Source organism: Schistocerca nitens, chromosome 5, assembly GCF_023898315.1.
Source record: "Schistocerca nitens isolate TAMUIC-IGC-003100 chromosome 5, iqSchNite1.1, whole genome shotgun sequence".
Classification (NCBI taxonomy): domain Eukaryota; kingdom Metazoa; phylum Arthropoda; class Insecta; order Orthoptera; family Acrididae; genus Schistocerca; species Schistocerca nitens.
In genome coordinates, this window is record NC_064618.1 from 113,418,579 (window position 1) to 113,442,663 (window position 24,085).

Genomic DNA, 24,085 nt, shown 5'->3' on the forward strand with positions numbered 1-24,085 from the left:
GTGTCCGGAGCAAGTATGGTGGGTCTGACACACCGGTGTCAATGTGTTCTTTTTTCCATTTCCAGGAGTGTAGATAATATTGTGGGTAGAGCAAACCAAAGACTGCCATTCATTGGCAGAACACTCGGAAGGTGCAACAGGTCTAATAAAGACACTGCTTTCACCACCCTTGTCCGCCCTATTCTGGTGTACTGCTGTGCGGTGTGGGATCCGCGTAAGGTGGGACTGACGGATGACATCGAAAAAGTACAAAGAAGGGCAGCTCGTTTTCTACTATCGCGAAATAGGGGACATAGTGTCACAGACACGATACGTGAATTTTAGTGGCAATCATTAAAAAAAGGCGTTTTTCGTTGCGACGGGAACTTCCTGGTGCCCCCCCCTTGAGTTTTACTAGATTCTATGTGCTCTAACAATTGTGACTGGGCGCTAATGACCTCAGTAGTTGAGCGCCCTTGAACTCCAAAAAAAAAAAAAAAAAAAAAAAAAAATTCATCCTAGTCGAGAATCTATGGGACCACCTGCATCAGGCTGTTCGCGCCACGGATCCTCGTCCGAGAAAGTCAGCGCAGTTGGCCACTGCACTGTCGTGGCTATACATCCCTATTGGTATCTTCCAGAACCTCACAGACTATCTTCCTGCATGTCTACACTGCAAAAGTTAATCAGACGTTTCAACCACCAGTTTTCTCCTCCGACTGCGAAAACATTGTTGGCAGCCACCTACATAGGGAGAAACGATCATCACGATAAAAACAGAAATCAGGGCTCGCACAGAAAAATTTAAGTGCTCGTTTTTCCCGCGTGCCGTTCGAGAGTGGAATGGTAGAGAGACAACTTGAAGGTGGTTCATTGAACCGTCTGCCAGGCGCTTTACTGTGAATAGAGTAATCACGTAGATGTAGATGTGTATATGAACATCGTGAAGGAGTTCGCTGAAAATAATGTTTTTGTTTCGTCACCGACGTGTGTGTGATGTTTGCGACAGTGCAAGGGTTCAGCTTGCAGCTTAATACTTTTATAAAGCTATGATAGTCACAGTTACTTTTTGGTACACACTAGTAGGAGAATCAAAGGGCGTTCAATGAAAATGCGTGTAGGTTGCTCGTTTTTTAATATCAAATATATTTATTATATTCATTGGCAAACTTTTGTGCAACTCGTAAGGAAGAACACCTGCACCACACGTAGCTGTTCAGTCAAGCACTCAGGCTGCTCCTCCCGAAGTTGTCGGCGACGTACCGACCAAAAGCTCGGACCGCTTCGAAGAAGGGCGTCACGATGCCAACGATGTCGGACGCGGGGGGGTCGAAGCCGGCGTCGCCGCCCCCTGGAAGCTCCAGTGTGTACGACAGCGACACACCCCCCACCGCTTTCGCCCAGTCAACGCTGGTGCCGGCGGCTGGGTCTGCAAAAAAAAAAAAAAAAAAAAAAAAAAAAAAAAAAAAAAAAAAAAAATCGTCAACTTAGCAAGATCTACAGAATGCACCGCATTCGTGTACAAGAAGTGTTAATGCACGCATTGCATTCGTTAAGAAATAAGCTTTTCGTGTATACAAATTACTGATTTAAGGAATCAGTGCACACTAATCACGAAATTACTGTTTCACGGCGAGACCTACGTCGCAGCCAGTACACAAATGGTACAGAACAGTTACAGGAATGCTCTAACAGTAAAATAACTAGCTGTATTACACAGTCCAGACATCACTATGACCACCTGTTTCAAACGTCTGATTAACTTTTGCAGTGTAGACATGCAGGAAGATAGTCTGTGAGGTTCTGGAAGATACCAATAGGGATGTATAGCCACGACAGTGCAGTGGCCAACTGCGCTGACTTTCTCGGACGAGGATCCGTGGCGCGAACAGCCTGATGCAGGTGGTCCCATAGATTCTCGACTAGGATGAATTTTTTTTTTTTTTTTTTTTTTTTTTTTTTTTTTTTTTTTTTTTTTTTTGGAGTTCAAGGGCGCTCAACTACTGAGGTCATTAGCGCCCAGTCACAATTGTTAGAGCACATAGAATCTAGTAAAACTCAAGGGGGGGGGCACCAGGAAGTTCTTACAAAGATGCAGATAAAATAAGTAAAAGAGTTATATGTCTTTGGATAAGCCAGTCAAAGTAATAAAACGAAGAACACGAGCAGCTGTTCGAACGTCATCAGCTAAAATATCCTGTAAGATTGACTAAAACGGGGACACGACAATAAAACGTGGCGCACTTAATACATGACCACAAGGGCACTGCGGGGCTGGGTCACTGGAGAGCAGGTAGCAGTGGCTAAACCGGCAACGCCCAATCCGCAACCTGGTCAGAAGGACCTCTTCTTGCCGAGATGGTCGGAAGGAGGTAGTCCAAGCAGTTGGGAACGGTTTTACTGCCCAGAGCTTGTTTCCTTGAAGTGAGGACCAAGCATCCCACCACAACGACACAAGCCTCTTACAAACAACCCCACTAACATCAGATGACTGGACACAATGGGAGGCTGGCCGAGGCAGGAGGACTGCAGCCTTGGCTGCAGCATCAGCAGCCTCATTCGCAGGCACTCCTACATGGCCGGGAACCCACAGAAAGCTGACAGGAGAGCCACCATCAACAAAAGAATGGAGGGACTGCTGGATCCATTGCACCAAGGGATGGACCGGATATGGAGCTCCAAGGCTCTGAAGAGCACTGAGTGAATCAGAGCAGAGTACATACGATGAATGGCGGTGGCGGCGAGCATACTGAACGGCCTGATAGAGAGCAAAAAGCTCGGCCGTAAAGCTGGAACATTGGTCGAGGAGCCGGTATTTAAAGGTGACAGCCCCGACGACAAAGGCACAGCCGACACCATCGTCAGTTTTGGAGCCATCAGTGTAAATAAAGGTGTGACTGGCAAGTCGCTCACGAAGTTCGACAAACCGTGAGCAATACACTGCAGCCGGAGTACCCTCCTTCGGGAGCGAGCTGAGGTCGAGATAAATATGAACCACAGCCTGGAGCCAAGGTGGAGTCGGGCTCTCACCCTCTCTGAAGGTGGTAGGGAGGGCAAAATCCAATTGTCGAAGCAGGCGACGAAAGCGGACTCCAGGGGGCAGCAGGGCAGACACATACAACCCATACTGATGGTCGAGAGAATCAGCGAAGAAGGACTGATAAGAGGGGTGGTCGGGCATTGACAACAGCCGGCAGGCATACCGACAAAGCAGTACGTCGCGCCGGTAGGTCAATAGTAATTCGGCAGCTTCAGCATAAAGACTTGACGGGACTAGTGTAGAAGGCTCCGGTCGCAAGACGTAACCCCCTATGGTGGATGGAGTTGAGACGGCGTAAGAGGGATGGCCGAGCAGACGAGTAGACGAGGCTCCCATAATACAAGCGAAGCAGGACAGTGCAATCCGCTCCCCAAGATGAACCACTAAGAACTCTGAGGACATTAAGGGAACGTGTACAACGGGCAGCCTAATAAGAGACGTTCGGAGACCAACAAAGTTTCCTGTCCAGTGTGAGCCCTAGAAACTTCTCTTCAGAGAACCGGAAGCCATTTGCCACACTCCGTGAGTATAGGCTGTCTAGACAACGCTGAAGGCAGCGCTCCAGGAGGCATGTTCTCTGGGCACTGCAGTAGATCGCGAAGTCATCGACAAAAAGAGAGCCTGTGACATTAGGTGGAACGCAATCCATAATAGGATTGATCGCTATGGCAAAAAGGGCTACACTCAAGAGGAGCCCTGAGGCACTCCGTTCTCCTGGAGGAAGACTTCGGACAAGACGGAACCAACACGTACCCTGAACTTTCGATCTGTTAAAAAGGAATCAATAAAAAGGGGCAGCCGACCGCGTAGACCCCACCTGTGCATAGTGTGGAGGATACCTCCTCTCCAACAGATGTCATAAGCCTTCTCCAAATCGAAGAACACGGCTACCGTTTGGCGCTTTCGCAAAAAGTTGTTCATAATATTGTCGACAAGGTCACAAGGTGGTCAACAGCGGAGCGGCGGCGACGAAAGCCGCATTGAACATTGGTAAGTAGCCGTCGAGATTCAAGAATCCAAACTAACCGAGTGTTAACCATGCGATCCATCACCTTACAGACACAGCTTGTAAGAGAAATGGGGCGGTAACTAGAAGGAAGGTGTCTATCCTTCCCGGGTATAGGAACAACGACGGCGTCACGCCAACGCATGGGGACTTGACCTTCGGTCCAGACGCGATTGTAGGTACGAAGAAGGAAGCTTTTGTCTGCCGGAGAAATGTGTGCCAGCATCTGAACGTGAATGGCATCTGGCCCCGGAGCCGAGGACCGGGACAGTGCAAGTGCACGTTCGAGTTCCCGCATAATAAAGGGGACATTATAATTTTCCAGATTCAGCGAGTGGAAGGAAGGTCGCCGAGCCTCTTCTGCCTCTTTCCTGGGAAGGAAGGCAGGGTGGTAATGGGCGGAGCTTGAAACCTCAGCGAAAAAGCGGCCGAAGGCGTTGGAGACATCCACAGGATCAACAAGAACTTTACCTGAAGTCAGGCCAGGGACCGAGGAGTGGGCCTTAATGCCCAACAGCCGGCGTAGGCCACCCCAGACGACAGAAGAGGGAGTAAAACTGTTAAAGGAGCTGGTGAAAGAGGCCCAACAAGCTTTTTTGCTGTCTTTGATGACTCTACGGCATTGCGCTCTGAGTCATTTGTATCCAATACAATTCGCCAACTTAGGATGGCGGCGAAAGGTACGTAAAGCACGTCGTCGAGCACGGATAGCGTCTCTACAAGCCTCATTCCACCAGGGGACGGAAACGCGACGTGAAGAAGAGGTAGTACCAGGAATGGAACGTTCGGCAGCATTGATAATAACAGCCGTGAGGTATTCGACCTGACTGTCACAACTGAGAAAATCGTGGTCCGGAAAGGTCGCCAGGGAGGAGTGAAGTCCCCAGTCAGCTTTCGGTATGTTCCAGCTCGAAGGACGTGGGGATGGGGTGTGGCGTAGGAGAAAAACGACACAGGGGAAGTGGTCGCTCGAATAGATGTCAGAAAGAACATACCACTCGAACCGACAAGTAAGAGTGGTAGAACATACCGAGAGGTCCAAGTGGGAGTAGGTATGAGTGGAGTCAGAGAGGAAAGTCGGGGCGTCAGTATTGAGGCAGACAAGATTGAGATGGTTGAAGACATCTGCAAAGAGGGAGCCTCTCTGACAGGATGCAGGAGAGCCCCAAAGGGGATGATGGGCATTGAAGTCGCCAAACAATAAAAACGGCGGAGGAAGCTGAACAATCAGGTGCATCATGTCAGCCCGACTAACTGCGGATGACGATGGAGTGTAGACGGTACAAACAGAAAAAGTAAAGGCAGAAAGAGTAATACGGACAGCTATTGCTTGGAGTGGGATGGTCAATGGGATGGGATGGTAATAGACTTCGTCCCGAACGAGCAGCATGACCCCACCATGAGCTGGAATACCGTCCGCAGGGGTGAGGTCAGACCGCTCCGAGGTATAGTGGGTAAAAGCAATACGGTCAGTTGGGCGCAACTTGGTTTCCTGGAGGCCAAGGACGAGCGGACAGTGCAGGCGGAGGAGCAGTTGTAATTCCTCCCGATTAGATCGAATACCTCTGATGTTCCAATGTAACAAAGCCATCGCTAGTCAGAAGAAAGGGAGGAACGAAACGGGTGAAGAGCTGGTCACCTCAACGCCCATGGAGGGACAGGTTTCGAGGGAAGAACGCTACAACCGGAGGTAGGCGGATCCTGTTCCATCGAGTCGTCGCCAGCCGCGGCCGCTTTCCCGGGTTGCGTAGGAGGGGCAGCATCATCCGCCGACGAGAGGCCAGCTGAGTGCCTGGCAGCAGAGCGTCCCGGCGAAACTGAGGACGGCCGGGAGCAGCGACTCGTGGATGGAGCGTCAGACGAAACGCGCCGGGTGGGAGAGGGGGATAAAGACTTCTTCTTGGAGGCCTTCTTGGAAGTCCGATGAGGCACGGGGATGGTGGGCTGGACCCGAAGGTGGTCCTCACGCGCGGGGTCCATTTTGGAACGCCGGACCTCGGAAGCCGGGGTCCAGAACGTTTCCCCAATGGACGCCTGAGAAGAGGATCGCATCTCAGGCGGCGGAGGGGGAGGAGGAAGGGTGGCCCCTGGGGCAGAGGGGGCAGGGGCCACGAGGGAGGAGGATTTGGAAGGGAGGGATTTGGGAGGCGGAGGCATAGACCCTGGATGGGGTGAGGAGGTGGAGTGGGACAGGATAGGGGTGAGGATACTGTGGAAGGAGTCGACACGACTGAGGCAAACGAAGTTGTCAATGTCACGGGATGGAGGCGGTCATACTTCTTCCTGGCCTCAGAATAAGAGAGACTATCCAAAGTTTTTAATTCTTGAATCTTCTTCTCCTCCTGATACGCGGGGCAGTCTGAAGATCTAGGCGAGTGGATACCAGGACAATTGACGCCCCGAGGTGGTGGGGTGCATGTATGTTCCTCACGAAGAGGACGTCAACAATCGCTACAAAGGGGCTCAGCTCACACCGTGACGACATGTGCTCAAAGTGCAAACACCGAAAGCAGCGCATAGGAGGCGGGACGTAAGGTCGCACCTCGCACCGGTAGCACATCACCTTTACCTTCTCTGGGACAACGTCCCCCTCGAAGGCGAGGATAAAGTCTCCGGTGTCGATGCGACTGTCTTTGGGGCCGCGCTGAACTCGCCGGACGAAATGCACGCCTCGGCCCTCCAGGTTGGCCCTGAGCTCCTCATCATATTGCAGCAGGAGGTGCCGATGAAAAATAACCCCCTGCGTCCTATTTAGTGCCAGATGCGGGACAATGGACACTGGGATGTCACCTAGTCGGTCGCACACCTGGAGCGCCGCCGACTGTGTGGTGTAGGTGGTCATTATAAGAACGGACCTCTAACGCATTTTACTGAGAGCCTCCATTTCCCCGAAGATGTCCTCGATGTGCTGGACAAAGAACATGGGCTTGGAGGTGGCGAACGTCCCCCATCGGTCCGAGAACAGACTAAATAGCGGGGGAAGTACTTCGCCCCAAGCCGGTGGGCCTGTCCCTCCCAGGGAGTGGCCAAGGGGTAAAGGCAGGAGAACCAGAACCAGAGACAGTACCTTTCTTTTTAGAAGACTCGGCCGCAGAGCGTCCTGATACATGTTCATGTTTCACCTGCGAAACGTCCGCCCCGATACCACCCACTCCGACCAGGGGCTCTCCCCACGGGCGCCACCCAGCCTCAGCATGCGCCATCTGGCAGGATGACCGTTGCCAGGAGTCCTGATGCCCCAAGGAGACGGGCATCTACTCCTTGGCCGACGTGGGGACGGTGCAGCTCAGGTATCAGCAGTACGATCCCTGTGTTGTCAGGGGGCTACAACCTAGAAGGTACATGACGACCCCACCACAACGGGCTGGCTACCATGCTGGATTTCGGGTCCATGGAAAGTCCATCATGATCGTAGGTGCAGATGGGGACGCACTATGGGCGTAACGTGTGCAACCCATCAGGCGTTTAGGCCCAATTGGAGGAATAGTGGGTGTGCTTACAACGCCGTTACAATGCTGAGTGCCAACGTCTTAGTGCACTGAGGACCAGTGATACACCACGTAAGGCGTCCTTCCCCAAAAGGCTCGTACTTCTGTAGAATTTTGAAGAAAGGTCAAACCCAAGGGGGACCAGTACAGGGAATGCCGAAACGGTTGAAACTCCTTTTAGTCGCCTCTTACGACAGGCAGGAATATCTCAGGCCTATTCTTACCCCGGACCCGCAGGGGGAGACTAGGATGAAATCCGGCAAGTTTAGCTGCCAAGGGAGTACAGTCAATTCATCCTGGTGCTGAAGCACGTACACCGTGAGATGCGCGACACATCGTACTACCCTGCTGGTGGATGCATGGGAGGATAGGTGCACACTTGTGTTGATCCATTGAGCTTTCCAGACTGACAATCATCCAGGGGATGCCATGAAAACGTTCCCCCACAAGCCTCCCTCTTACGGCCTGGATCCCTCTGATCATTGTTACAGGGTGTTAGCTTTCCAACGTTTCACGCCGGTGGAGCACAGTGCGTGATTCAGCTGTAAAGGCCACCCATCTCCACTCAGTGGACGTGCAGTTGAGGTCACCGATGAACAGCAGTCAGCGTGGGTGCATCGACCAGGGGCCTGCTGTTCTACATCTACATCTACATGCATACTCCGCAGTCCACCACACGGTGCGTGTCGGAGGGTGCCTCGTACCACAACTAGCATCTTCTCTCCCTGTTCCACACCCAAACAGAACGAGGGAAAAATGACTGCCTATATACCTCTGTACGAGCCCTAATCTCTCTTACCTTATCTTTGTGGTCTTTCCGCGAAATATATTGGCGGTAGTAAAATTTTACTGCAGTCAGCCTCAAATGCTGGATCTCTAAATTTCCTCAGTAGCGATTCACGAAAAGAACGCCTCCTTTCCTCTAGAGACTCCCACCCGAGTTCCTGAAGCATTTACGTAACACTCGCGTGATGATCAAACCTACCAGTAACAAATCTAGAAGGGCGCCTCCGGATTGCATCTGTGTGTTCCTCAATCCGACCTGATAGGGATCCCAAACGCTTGAGCAGTACTCAAGAAGAGGTCGTATTAGACTTATTAGCGGTCTCCTTTACATATGAACCACATCTTCCCAAAATTCTGCCAATGAACCGAAGACGAGTATCCGCCTTCCCCACAACTGCAATTACATGCTTGTCCCACTTCATATCGCTCTGCAATGTTACGCCAAAATGTTTAATCGACGTGACTGTGTCAAGGGCTACACTACTAATGGAGTATTCAAACATTACCGGATTCTTTTTCGTATTCATCTGCATTAATTTACATTTATCTACATTTAGAGTTGGCTGCCATTCTTTACACCAATCACAAATCCTGTGCAAGTCATCTTGTATCCTCCTACAGTCACTCAACGACGACACCTTCCCGTATACCACAGCATCATCAGCAAACAGCCGCACATTGCTATCTACCCTATCCAAAAGATCATTTATGTAGATAGGAAACAACAGCGGACCTACCACACTTCCCTGGGGCACTCCAGATGATACGTACTGGGTTCTATTACCTAAGAAGTCTTCGAGCCACTGACATACTTGGGAACCAATCCCATATGCTCGTACCTTAGTTAGGAGTCTGCAGTGGGGCACCGAGTCAAACGCTTTCCGGAAGTCAAGGAATATGGCATCCGTCTGATACCCTTCATCCATGGTTCGCAAGATATCATGTGAAAAAAGGGCGAGTTGCGTTTCGCAGGAGCGATGCTTTCTAAAGCCGTGCTGATGCATGGACAGCAACTTCTGTCTCAAGGAAATTCATTATATTCGAACTGAGAATATGTTCGAGAATCCTGCTACAAACCGATGTTAAGGATATTGGTCTGTAATTTTGAGGATCCGTCCTTCTAGCCTTCTTATATACAGGTGTCACCTGCGCTTTTTTTCAGTCGCTCGGGACTTTACGCTGGGCAAGAGATTCGCGATAAATGCAAGCTAAGTGAGGAGCCAATGCAGTAGTAACCGAATTGGAATCCAATCAGGACCTGGTGATTTATTTATTTTCAACCCATTCAGCTGCTTCCCAACTCCAGGGATGTCTATCACTATGTCCTCCATACGGGAATCTGTACGAGACTCAAACGGCGGTATTTTGTACGATCCTCCTGCGTGAAACATTTCTCAAATGCTAAATTTAAAATTTCAGCTTTCGTTTTGCCGTCTTCCGTTGCCAGGCCAGCCTGATCAGTGAGTGACTGGACGGAAGCCTTCGACCCGCTTACCGATTTTACGTAAGACCAGAATTTCCCTGGGTTTTCAGCAACATCTTTTGCTAAGGTATGAAGGTATGACGGTGGTAGTGGTTGTATGCTCCGCGCATCGCTGTTTTTACAGCAGCACGAATCTCTACTAACTTTGCCTGTCCTCATTCTCCCGATATTTCTTGTACCACGAGTGCAACTATCCTTGCTTCCTGAGCATTCTCCGAATTGCGCTGTTAAACCACGGTGGGTCATTTCCGTCTGTAGCGGACTTTTTCGGCACATACGTCTCCAATGCGTGATTTACAATGTGTTTAAAATTTGCCCATAATTTTTTCACGGCCGTTGAGACCAATGCACAGAAATGTTCGCTGAACGGTCATTGTAGAGACACGTTTGCTAGCCCCTGGCTTCCTCTGGGAGGACAGTTGCTAAAGGCTGTTCCACCCCTATCATCAACAACCAGTGGTGCACAACATTTGCCTCAGCGCCCGGTTCGGATAGCCCCATTTTGGCATGCACGATATGCACTGAAGAGGCAAAGAAACTGGTACAACTGCCTGATGTCGTGTAGGGCGCCGCGAGCAAGCAGAGGTGCCGCAAAACAACGTGGCATGGACTCGACTATTGTGTGAAGTTGTGTTGGAAGTAAGTAACACCATGAATGCTGGAGGGCTGTCCATAAATCCGTAGGAGTACGAGGCGAAGGAGAACAGCACATTGTAAGGCATCCCCAATAAGCTGAATTATGTTCATGTCTGGGGAGTCTGGTGGCCAGCGAAAGTGTTTAAACTCAGAAAAGTGTTCCTGGAGCCCCACTATAGCAATTCTGGAGTTGTGGGGTTTCGCATTGTTCTAATGGAATTGCCCAAGTTCGTCTGAATGCGCAATGGACATGAATTGATGCAGGTGATCAGGTAGAACGCTTACGTAAGTGTCACCTGTCAGAATCGTATCTAAACGTATCACGGGTCCCATATCACTGCAACTGCACACGCTCCACAGCATTACATAGCCTCCACCGGTTTGTTGTTTTTTTTTTTTGTTTTTTGGTTTTAGGGCGCAAAACTTCTATGGTCATTAGCGCCCAGCCCGTGACTTAGGAAACAGTAAAAAACCGAAATTGAAAACCAGCAGCAATGGGAACAAAGTCATAAAATCGGAGAAACTAAAAGCAGAAGGAATGCTTAAAAATCCACTACAGAAAGAGGTTGGTTGTCCCCAAAAAAAGCTTCAAATGACTGACGTCATTTCACTGTCACTAATAAACTGGAGAACGAGGTCGGCTGAGCGCGCGTCATCTGCTAAAATCGACGAGAGATCAGGCGATAGCTGTAGACGGGAGCGTAACGGATTAAAATAGGGGCATTCAATTAAAAGGTGTCTTACCGTCCACAGCTGAGAGCAGTGCGGACAGAGTGGGGGAGGATCGCCGCTTAAAAGATGTCGATGGCTAAAAAGACAGTGCCCTATCCGGAGTCTAGCTAAAATCACCTCCTCCCGACGACGCGTTCGGGAGGAAGAGGTCCAAGCGCAAGGAAGGGCTTTCACTTCCCGCAATTTATTATGGGGAAGTGTTGACCAATGCGCATGCCATAAATGAGCAACTTTGCGACATAAACCGCTCCGTAGATCGGTGAAGGGAAGCGACTGAATAGCTGGCCGAGGAAGAGAGACTGCAGCCTTGGCCGCTATATCGGCCGCCTCATTCCCATAGATACCAGCGTGTCCCGGGAGCCAGAGGAACGCCACCGAGACGCCCCCCAGGTGGAGCAAGCGCAGACAGTCCTGAATCCGGTGAACCAGAGGGTGAACAGGGTAAAGAGCTTGGAGACTGAGGAGAGAGCTGAGAGAATCTGAGCAGATAACGTACTGTAACCGCCGATGGCGGCGGATGTAGTGGACAGCCTGGAGAACAGCGTAAAGCTCCGCAGTATACACCGAACACTGGTCGGGAAGCCGAAATTGATTTGGGGTGTCGCCAACAATATAGGCACTCCCTACACCTAACGATGTTTTCGAGCCGTCGGTGTAAATAAATGTGGCGTCCGTCATTTGTGCACATAGAGCAGCAAATGCTCGACGATAAACAAGTGTAGGGGTACCATCCTTGGGAAATCGACAAAGGTCACGGAGCAGGCAGATCCGGGGACGGAGCCAAGGCGGTGCTGTACCCCAAGTTGTCAGGAAGGTTTTAGGAAACCGGAAGGAAAGAGAATGGAGCAGTTGACGGAAGCGGACTCCCGGGGGTAGTAGGGAGGAGGAGCGGCCTGCATACCCTACATCAAAGGAGGCGTCGAAAAAAAGGTCATGGGCTGGATTAGCAGGCATGGAAGACAGATGGCTAGCATAACGGCTTAGAAGGACTGCTCGCCGATTGGACAGCGGAGGTTCAGCAGTCTCAGCATAAAGGCTTTCCACAGGGCTAGTGTAAAAAGCTCCAGACAACGTAATCCACGGTGGTGGATAGAGTCGAGACGCCGAAGAATAGACGGCCGAGCAGAGGAGTAGACTATGCTTCCATAGTCCAATTTCGAGCGCACTAAAGCGCGATAGAGGCGGAGAAGGACCACTCGGTCCGCTCCCCAGGAGGTACCATTCAGGACACTGAGGGTATTAAGCGATCGCAGACAGCGAGCCGAAAGATAGGAAACGTGGGAGGACCAGCACAGTTTTCTGTCAAACATAAGACCCAAGAATTTAGCGACGTCAGAAAACGGAAGGTTGACAGGTCCTAGATGTAAGGAGGGTGGAAGAAACTCCTTACGTCGCCAAAAATTAACACAAACGGTCTTACTGGGAGAGAAACGGAAGCCTGTTTCGATGCTCCAAGAGTGGAGGCGATCGAGACATCCTTGAAGACGTCGTTCAAAAGGGCTGGTCCGTTGAGAGCTGTAGTAGATCGCAAAATCATCCACAAAGAGTGAGCCCGAGACATCAGGAAGGAGACAATCCATAATTGGATTTATAGCGATTGCAAACAGTACAACACTCAGCACGGAGCCCTGGGGTACCCCGTCTTCTTGGGAGAAAGTGCGGGAGAGAGTAGTGTTCACCCGCACCCTAAATGTGCGCTCTGCCATAAATTCGCGAAGAAAAAGGGGCAGAAGGCCTCGAAAGCCCCATGAGAACAGTGTGCGGAGGATGCCTGTCCTCCAACAGGTATCGTATGCTCTCTCCAGATCAAAAAATATTGCTACCGCTTGGCGTTTCCGGAGAAAATTGTTCATGATAAAAGTGGAGAGAGCAACAAGATGGTCAACTGCAGAACGATGCTTTCGGAATCCGCATTGGGCAGGTGTTAACTGACTGCGGCATTCCAGCCACCACGCTAAACGGTAATTCACCATACGCTCCAAAACCTTACAGACACTACTCGTGAGAGAAATGGGGCGATAGCGAGAGGGGAGATGTTTGTCCTTTCCAGGTTTCGGAACAGGAACGACGATAGCTTCCCGCCATCGTCTGGGAAAAGTACTGTCGGTCCAAATTCGATTATAAAGGCGAAGGAGGTAACGCAGACTATGGGTTGATAAATGCAGCAACATTTGGACGTGGATACCATCCGGTCCTGGGGCGGAGGAGCGTGAAGAAGAGAGTGCATGTTGGAGTTCCCGCAAGGAGAAAACAGTATTGTAGCTTTCGCGATTTTGAGAGGAGAAAGCAAGATGTCGCACTTCCGCTGCACGTTTCTTCGGGAGAAACGCTGGCGGGTAATTTGAAGAGCTCGAAATCTCGGCAAAGTGCTGACCCAACGAATTAGAAATTGCGGCGGGGTCCACTAATGTGTCATGCGCGACAGTGAGCCCAGAGACCGGGGAGAAACTAGGCGCGCCTGAGAACCGTCGAAGCCGACTCCAAACTTCCGAGGAGGGAGTGAAGGTGTTAAATGAGCTAATAAAGAATTTCCAGCTTGCCTTCTTGCTATCGCGGATGACACGACGGCATCGCGCTCGGAGCTGCTTATAGCGGATACAGTTGGCCAAAGTAGGATGGTGGCGGAAAACGCGGAGAGCACGTCGCCGCTCACATAGTGCATCACGGCATGCCTCGTTCTACCAAGGAACTGGGGGGCGCCGGGGCAATTCGGAGGTGCGTGGTATTGAATGTTCCGCAGCTGTAAGAATAACGTCGGTAATATGTGTGACCTCATCGTCGACGCTGGGAAAGTGACGGTCATCGAATGTCGCTAGAGACGAAAAAAGTGTCCAATCGGCTTGGGCAAACTTCCAGCGTCGCGGGCGCATATATGGCTGTTGAGGCTGCAGTCTAAGGACACATGGAAGGTGGTCACTCGAGTGTGTATCATCAAGGGCGAACCATTCGAAGCGCCGAGCTAGCGGAACAGTACCGACCACAAGGTCCAAATGAGATAAATTTGTCGTGGAGGCAGACAAAAACGTAGGGACCCCAGTGTTGAGGCAAACTAGATCTGCTTGGTGGAAGACGTCTAGCAATAGTGAGCCACGTGGACAAGGATGTGGAGATCCCCAAAGCGGGTGGTGGGCATTGAAGTCCCCAACCAGCAAATATGGGGGTGTAAGCTGACCAAGAAGATGAAGGATATCAGCTCGTGCCATTGGTGTGGACGATGGAATGTATACAGTACAAAGAGAGAACGCGTATCCGGAAAGGGAAAGACGGACGGCGACAGCTTGGAAGGAAGTGGGTAAATGGATTGGGTGACAATGGAGAGTTTCATGGAGAAGAATCATGAGTCCTCCATGTGCTGGAGTGCCTTCAACAGAGGGGAGATCATATCGGACGGACTGAAAATGAGGGAGAACAAAGCGGTCATGGGGACGCAGCTTTGTTTCCTGAAGACAGAAGATGACCGGCGAGTAGGATTTTAAGAGGATCGACAATTCATCCCGATTGGCTCGAATACCGCGGATATTCCAGTGGATAATGGACATAGGGTGAACAGAAAATGGAGGAATGTGACCAAGGTCGCTGTCAACTCAACGACTGCTCTGAGCTTGCGACCGACAGCATGGAATGGCATTCAGCCGAAGGCAGTAGATCCTGTTCCATAGGTTGGTCAGGAGCAGCTCCTGCCACCAGTGACCGGCCGGTTGATCGGCCGCCAGCAGTGCGCCTCGGCGACACAGAAGACGGCCGAGGGCGACTTCCGCCAGGTGGTGCTGTAGATGGGACACGCCTTGGCGGAGAAGGAGAGGAAGTGGGTTTCTTGGTAGCCTTCTTGGAAGAATGATGTTTAGATGAAGGAGGAACCGATGGTTGGGAAGTTGCCGTACGTAAAAACTCTTCACGAGTATGCTCTTTTTTCGAAGTCTTGGTGTCTGACTTTTGGGCTCGAGATTTAGCAGAACTCGACGAAGGGTGAGCCAGAGAGTGGGCAGGCGAAAGTGGCGAGGTTGAACGGGCGATCTTTGCGCTGGCCAATCTGACGACCGTGGTACTAAAGGTGAGGTCGCAAGTCTGCGTGGCCGCCTCCTTTGTTGGCCGAGGAGAAGCAAGGACAGTGCTGTATTTTCCTTTCTGAGGCACGGTGGGCTGTCGACTGGCGAATAATTTTCGAACAGCAAAGGTCGACAGCTTTTCCTTTACTCTAATTTCCTGGATGAGCTTTTCGTCCTTAAAAACGGGACAATCTCGAGAGGAAGCGTTGTGGTCACCCATAGAGTTGATGCAGCGAGGGGATGGAGGTGGACAAGCACCCTCATGGGCATCCCTGCCACACGTAGCACATTTGGCCGGATTGGAACAGGACTGGCTGGTGTGATTGAACCGCTGGCACCGATAGCAACGCGTAGGGTTTGGGACGTAAGGGCGAACGGAAATTATCTCATAGCCGGCTTTGATTTTCGATGGGAGTTGAACTGTGTCAAATGTCAAGAAGACAGTGCGGGTTGGAATGATGTTCGTGTCAACCCTTTTCATGACCCTATGAACAGCCGTTACGCCCTGGTCAGACAGGTAGTGCTGAATTTCTTCGTCAGACAGTCCATCGAGGGAGCGTGTATAAACGACTCCACGCGAGGAATTTAAGGTGCGGTGCGGTTCCACCCGGACAGGGAAGGTGTGTAGTAGTGAGGTACGCAGCAATTTTTGTGCCTGGAGGGCACTGACTGTTTCTAACAACAGGGTGCCATTCCGTAATCTGGAACAAGACTTTACAGGACCTGCAATTGCGTCGACACCTTTCTGAATAATGAAAGGGTTGACCGTGGAGAAGTCGTGACCTTCGTCAGACCGAGAAACAACAAGGAACTGTGGCAACGATGGAAGAACTGACTGTGGTTGAGACTCAGTGAACTTACGTTTGTGAGCAGACATAGTGGAAGGTGAGGAAACCATTGCGGAAGAATCCCCCATGATTACCGGCGTCTCCGATGGCGCGCTCGTCCCTTGTGGGGGCCCTCTCTGAGGGCACTCCCGCCCTAGGTGATTGTTCACACCTCAGGTCACACCTCCCGACAAACGGACGGAGGGACCAATCGGCACTTTCGGAAGGTATCAGCTCGGGTAATCACCCCTCCCTGGTCCTGGCCGTTACCAGGGGGTACGTACGTGTCCTACCTGTCTACCCGGGGCGGGGAATTACGCGTTACCCCGTCACCGGCTACGCATGGAACTGCGTGGGTCGGCCTTCAGACACGCACAGGGAGGAAGAAAGAGAAAGGGAAAGGAAAGAAGAGGTCTCAAACGCCGCAGCGGAGAAAAGGGTAGAGAGAAGAGGTAAGGAAAAGAGAAGGACAAAGGAAGGAGGAAGACTTACAAGCAAGGAAGGCGAAGAATGTAGTACATTTACAAGCGTCCGTCTCCGGACGGAGGCACAAACCATACCCCCAGAGGGGGAGAAAGGGAAGGAAAGAGCCAGAGGTGAGGGGGGGGGGGGCGAAGATGGGGGATGGGGAAGGATTCGGAAAGGGAAGGTATGCAGCCCGGAAAGGAAGGAAGGCCACATCAGCTCGGGGTCCTCCACCGGTTTGAACAGTGCCCTGCCGACATGAAGGGTTCATGGATTCATGAGGTTTTCTCCATACCCGTACACCTCCATCCACTCAATATCATTTGAAACAACACTCGTCTTAGCAGACCATGTTTCGAGTAATCGACAATGCAGCTCTGTGTCGTGCACTCATTAAGAGCACAAGGGTAAGCCCACGGCTCTGAAAGCCCATATAGATGTTGTTTCGTTGACGGGTTCGCGCCGACCGGTGTGGCCGATGTATCTATGTGCTTCAGTCTGGAACCGCGTGACTGCTACGGTCGCAAGTTGGAATCCTGCCTCGAGCATGGATGTGTGTGACGTCCTTAGGTTAGTTAGATTTGAGTAGTTCTAAGTTCTAGGGGGCTGATGACCTCAGATGTTAAGTCCCATAGCGCTCAGATCCATTAGAACCATTTGAATGGTTCGCACGCTGACACTTTTTGAAGGCTCAGCATCGAAATCTGCAGCAATTTGCGGAAGGGTTGCACTTCTGTCACGTTGAATGTATTCAGTGGTCGTTCCTCCCGTTCTTGCAGGATCTTTTCCCGGTCGCAGCGATGTCAAAGATTTGTTGTTTATCGGATTCCTGATACGGTACACCCGTAAAATGATCGTACGGGAAAACCCCCACTTCATCGCTACCTGGTAGATGTGTCCTTTCGCTCGTGCCCGACTGTAACACTACGGTCAAACTCACTTAAATCTTTATAACCTGCCATTGTAACAGCAGTAACCGATCTAGCAACTTCGCCAAACTCTTGTCTTATAGGCGTTGCCGACCACACTTCCGTATTCTGCCTGTTTACGTAACTCTGTATTTGAAAACGCATGCCTATACCAGTTTCTTTGGCGCTTCAGTTTACTTTAACCACGGCGGCACACCAATAGTTGACAGATTTACCCTTTTCGGAAATGCTTCCACCCTTGGACCGAAAGACAATGTTCGTGCCCTTTTGGACTTCAGATAGATCCACATTACGACGACAACCGCAGCGTTTACCACGTCCTTCCCGACATGCTTCATATACCCTCCACTGCTAGTGTTGGCAACTGCAGTCTGTGAGTGGTTATTGCAGGTTGACGTAGAATGTAGGCGGTGGTGACATTTATGTGAATGGACCATATAAAAACATGACATCAATGAAATTCTGTATGTTGTACTTTTGGTCTAAAATGAACTTCTACTCTATACATGTTATATGTAAAACTGATTGCTTACAGGGAGGTTTACTATCTTTAGGTTCAAAAAATCGATTTTTTAAATTGCATTTTTGGATTCATAGAAGTGTTCAGAATCCACCCCTGAAACGATTTTTCCGAATACGGAACGGAAACATCAGTTATTCGCGGATGAATAAAAAAAGCACCTACCTGAAATCGGCCTTTTTCACGAACCAGTTTTTTTTCTTTCGGAGGACGAGTTATTGTACCGGTGCTTGGGAGGAAACACACAAAATTCAAATGAAAGTTCGAACGCGTGTGTTTGGAAGTTAGCCCCCAAGCATTTGCATTCTGGTGCGAAGACTGTGGAGATGCGACTTTCCTGGCAGTGAGCAGCTTCAACGGAGGGTACTCAGCAATTCTGAAGACCATGACAACGATGGACGTCACCGTGGCACTGTATTCGACGCAGTTCGCCAAGCATTCGGACGACCACCGGATTCAAGCGGCCGAAAACCGCTTTTCGCCGGCTGTACGAGCGGGTCTGGAGCAGCGCAGGATGGCCCAGATCGAGCAGAACGCCCTCTATGAGGAAGAGGAAGGACTAGTTCATGGACCCGGAATAGCAGATTGAACGTAAGTTGCATAATATTGCATTTATGTGTAGTCAAAACTTCAAAATCCGTTTTTCTCGAAATGACTTTTTTCAATCGCGCGGTATGGTAACTTCAAATCTACTGAACCGATTGGCATGATTCTTTGTTTCAGAGGAAGCTAACTAAATTGTCTAAGAGTTTTACCACTTTTATTCCGATCAATCACTATAAATATTTTTACTTGGCTGACGAAGTCGAAAAATCGATGAAAAAACCCTATTTTTTGAAATGGCCACCATTTTGTTTCCTATGATCCAGAAAACTCCTAAAGGAGCTTATACACTTCCCTAACGTCAACTCAATTTTGATTTCAGACCAGCCGGCTGACCTGTGACATACCGCGCGTGGAGGTCAACATCGAAATTTTGTTTTATTCCGACGGCACTGTCGCCTTTGCTCTTCGACATTTCCAGTCGAAAAAATTCCTGTTAGGAGTGACATTGACATCTGTAACACATCTCGAGAAAAAAATTCTCAACGAACATGCTTTTTTCGGGCCAAAGATAGTAAACCTTCCCTTAATGAGCATCTCAGTAAATGTCAGTTTTCGCAGACGATGCTCCCATTCTGGAAGGTATTTCAGTGACGCCACCTGCTGTGACCCCAATGCGGCAGATAAAATTGTTTCAGAGCCGTTTCCCGCGTCAACCTACTGTCGTTGTAATGAGGCAGTGAAACTCTCAGCCCATGAGGTAGTAGTATGACAGATGTCTAAACCAACGGGAATATTATACATTTTCCTTTACTTTCGAGAGATATCTGTACCTTCTATATATTTCTCGCAGTGGCTGATGTAGGCAAACTTTAACCGACCACATTCTACATGTGTTCTGCAGGATTGGTAATATTCTTCAAGTTATGTGCTTTCCCAAGTACAGGAGGCCCAACATTATAATGGCGTATCTCCCCGACTTCGAAATAAAATCATTCCGCCTTGCAGCATAATGTTTAATAACTTTTGGTTCTTTTCTTTTATGCATTCGATTTCGATGCTCATCTGAGTCACCATGTCTGCCACCAAACACACTTTCATTAGTCACACTAAAAGAAAAATGATACACTTATATGTACTTTTCATTTGACGGGAACGCTTGGGTGCCTCAGCGATACAGATAGCCGTACCATAGGTGCAACCAACAGAGGGTACCTGCTGAGAGGCCAGACAAACGTGTGGTTCCTGAAGAGAAGGCCTTTTCACTAGTTGCAGGCCTTTTAACACTAACCTAAACAGACTTCCTGCGCTAGTACTGCGATCGGTTGAGAGCAAGGGGAAACTACAGCCGTAATTTTTCCCGAGGGCATGTAGCTTTACTGTATGGTTAAATGATGATGGCGTCCTCTTGGGTAAAATATCCCGGAGGTAAAATAGTCCCCCATTCGCATCTGCGGTCGGGGTTTACTCAGGGGGACGTGATTATCAGGAGAGAGAAAACTGGCGTTCTACGGGTCGGAGAGTGGAATGTCAGATCCCTTAATATGGCAGGTAGGTTAGAAAATTTAAAAAGGGGAATGGATAAGTTAGGGTTAGATATAGTGGGAACTGGTGAAGTTCGGTAGCAGGAGGAAAAAGACTTCTGGTCAGGTGAATACAGGGTTATAAACACAAAATCAAATAGGGGTAGTGCAGGAATAGATTTAATAATGAATAAAAAATAGGAATACGGGAAAGCTACTACAAACAGCATAGTGAATGCATTTTTGTGGCCAAGATAGATACGAAGCCCACGCCTACCACAGTAGTACAAGTTTATATGCCAACTAGCTCCGCAGATGACGAAGAGATTGATGAAATGTATGATGAGATAGACGAAATTATTCAGATAGTGAAGGGAGACGAAAATTTAATAGTCATGGGTGACTGGAATTCGGCAGTAGGAAAAGGAAGAGAAGGAAACGTAATAGGTGAATTTGGAATAGGGGTAAGGAATGAAAGAGGGAGCGGCCTGGTAGAATTTTGCACAGAGCATAACTTAATCATAGCAAACACTTGGTTCAAGAATTATGAAAAAATATTGTATACATGGAAGAAGCCTGGAGATACTGGAAGGTTTTATAATGGTATATAATGGTAAGACAGAGATTTAGGAACCAGGTTTTAAATTGTAAGACATATCCATGGACAGATGTGGACTGACCACAATCTATTGCTCATGAACTGTAGATTAAAACTGAAGAAACTGCAAAAAGGTGGGACTTTAAGGAGATGGGACCTGGATAATCTGACAAACAGAGATTGTAGAGAGTTTCAGGGAGAGCATTAGGGAATGATTGACAGAAACGGGGAAAGAAATACAGTAGAAGAAGAATGGGTAGCTTTTAGAGATGAAATAGTAAAGGCAGCAGAGGATCAAGTAGGTAAAAAGACGAGGGCTAATAGAAATCCTTGGATAGCAGAAGAGATATTGAATTTAATTGGTGAAAGGAGAAAATACAAAAATGCAATAAATGAAGTGGGCAAAAAATACAAACGTCCCAAGAATGAGATCGATAGGAAGTGTAAAATGGCTAAGCAGGGATGGCTAGAGGACGAATTTAATGATGTAGAGGCGTATAATCACTAGGGAAAGATATACACTACCTGCAGGAAAGTTAAAGAGGCTCTTTGAGAAAAGAAAACCAGTTGCATGAATATCCAGAGCCCAGATGGAAAACCAATTCTAAGCAAAGAAGGGAAAGCAGAAAGGTGGAAGGAGTATATAGAGGGTCTATACAAGGGCGATGTACTTGAGGACAATATTATGGAAATGGAAGAGGATGTACACGAACATGAAATGGGAGATATGATACTGCTTGAAGAGTTTGACAGAGCACTGAAAGACCTAAGTCGAAACAATGCCCCAAGAAGTGGATAAAATTCCATTAGAACTACTGACAGCCTTGTGAGAGCCAGCCCTCACAAAACTTTACCATCTGGCGAGCGAGATCTATGAGACAGGCGAAATACCCTCAGATTTCAAGAAGAATATAATAATTTCAACCCCAAAGAAAGCAGGTGTTGACAAATGTGAAAATTACCGAACTATCAGTTTAATAGGCCATGGCTATAAAATACTAGCACGAATTGTTCACAGACGAATGAAATACTTGTAGAAGCCGACGTTAGGGAAGATCAGTTTGGATTCCGTAGAAATGTTGGAACACGTGAGGCAATACTGACCCTACGACTTATCTTAGAAAAATATTAAGGAACGGCAAACCTACGTTTCAAGCATTTGTAGACTTAGAGAAATCTGTTGACAATATTGACTGGGATACTCTCTTTCAATTTCTGAAGGCGGCAGGGGTAAAATACAGGGAGCGAAAGGCTATTTACAATTTGAAGAGAAACCAGATGGCAGTTAGAGTAGAGGGACATGGGAAGCAGTGGTTTTGAAGGGAGTGAGACAGGTTTGTAGCCTGTCACCGATGTTATTCAATCGGTATGCTGAGCAAGCAGTAAAGGACACAAAAGAAAAATTCGGAGTAGGAATAAAAATTCATGAAGGTTCGCTGATGATATTGTAATTCTGTCAGAGGCAGCAAAGGTCATGTAATAGCAGCTAAACGGAATGGACAGTGTCTTGAAAGGAGGATAGAAGATGAACATCAACAAAAACAAACCGAAGATAGTGGAATGTAGTCGAATTAAATCGGGTGATGCTGAGGGATTTAGATTAGGAAATGAGACAAAGTAGTAAAGGAGTTTTGCTATTTGGGGAGCAAGATAACTGATGATGGTCGAAGTAGAGAGGATATAAAATGTAGGCTGGCAATGACAAGGAAAGCGTTTCTCAAGAAGAGAAATTTGTTAACATCGAGTATTGATTTAAGTGTCAGGAAGTCGTTTCTGAAAGTATTTGTGTGGAGAGTAGCCATGTATGGAAGTGAACCATGGACGATAAATAGTTTGGACAAGAAGAGAATAGAAGCTTTCGAAATATGGTGCTACAGAAGAATGCAGAAGATTGGATGCATAGAGCACATAACTAATGAGGTATTGGATAGAATTGGGGAGAAGAGAAACTTGTGGCATAACTCGACTGTAAGAAGGGATCGGTTTGTAGAACATATCCCGAGGCATCAAGGGATCACCAATTTAGTATTGGAAGGCAACGTGGAGGATAAGAATCGTTGAGGGAGACCAAGAGATGAATACACTAAACAGATTCAGAAGAATGTAGGTTACAGTAGGTACTGGGAGATGAAGCTTGCACTGCATATTGTAGCATGGAGAGCTACATCAAACCAGTCTCTGGACTGAAGACCACCACAACAACAACAGCAACAACGAAATATTTCTCAACACGAATCCTGTAAGAGAAAGAAATCTTCATGAGTGCGAAGCATAAACTCTGGTACGGTTTACTTAATTTACATCATTAGATTTAAAAACTCATGGTATTAAAGAAGCTAAAGAGATAAGACAAAAACAGCCTGCTAATTCGCTACCTGGATAAAAATTGGCTTGTATTTGATTTTGTGAGTAGTCAGACACGCGAAAGTACTCTCTCCCTTGATGATTGTTTCCTCTGCTTGTTGTTACGTACTTTTATTAACCTCTTGTCCCTAATATTTGGTGGCAGAGTAGAGAATAGTGCAAATCAGCAGAAAAATCATGGACTGCTCTTATGTTTTAAGCTCAAACACTACAAGCTGCAATGCCGTCTCGCTAGAGGATAAATTTCGATCATTTTAATAACTGACCTCGCGTCAGAGATCGAGAAATGCTTCGCCAGAGGTGGGTAGTTGGTATCACAAAGTGCATGTTACCTCTCCTGGTTGCAAGACAGACTTACCTCTTAGTCATGTAGCATATTTTGTCTGAATAGCGAGGTAGCGGCTTATAAACAGCTACACTCTCAATTCTGCTGGCCACGTTGTCTGTTTCATCCATCAGTTACTTGTCTCATTACGTGTATGTGCCCACACTCACACCAAAATACCACCGGCGTTAAATCAGTAATGCAAAACGTTTTTTTTTTTCTGAATGCAGGTTGGTTTTATTGAGAATTCCAAGACACCATATCATTCCCCACTGTTTTAGCTACAAAACCCTATTTTCAATTAATCTCCGTTCAATGCGACGGCCTTACGCCACCTTGCTGGGAGGACCTGTATGGCCACATGGTACTACTCTACTGATCGACGTCGGAGATAACATCTCGCTGCATCAGTAACTTCCACATCGTCCACATAGTTCCGTTTAAAAATGGTTCAAATGGCTCTGAGCACTATGGGACTTAACATCTGAGGTCATCAGTCCCCTAGAACAGAACTACTTAAACCTAACTAACCTAAGGACATCACACATATCCATGCCCGAGGCAGGATTCGTACCTGCGACCGTAGCAGAAGCACGGTTCCGGACTCAAGCACCTAGAACCGGTCGGTCACCACGGCCGGCTACTGTTCCGTGCGGAGTACATCTTTCATTCGGCCAAACAGACGAAAGTCTGACGGCACGACGTGCGAGCTGCAGGGTGGATTGGGAAGAACAGTCCAACGAAGTTCTGTGAGCTCATCTCGGGTGTCAAGACTCGTGTGAGGCCTTGCGTTGT

At 48.6% G+C, this 24,085-nt stretch overlaps 1 protein-coding gene across 1 annotated transcript in view; it reads right to left on the bottom strand.

The window, feature by feature from the left end:
- Positions 1-1,199: 1,199 nt before the first annotated feature.
- The window catches only part of LOC126260301 (carboxypeptidase B-like), a 157,877-nt gene continuing 134,991 nt past the window's right edge, over positions 1,200-24,085 (bottom strand). The window contains exon 8 of the mRNA XM_049957625.1: positions 1,200-1,408. Coding sequence (XP_049813582.1) covers positions 1,200-1,408 — 209 coding nt within the window. The remainder of the gene's footprint in view (positions 1,409-24,085) is intronic.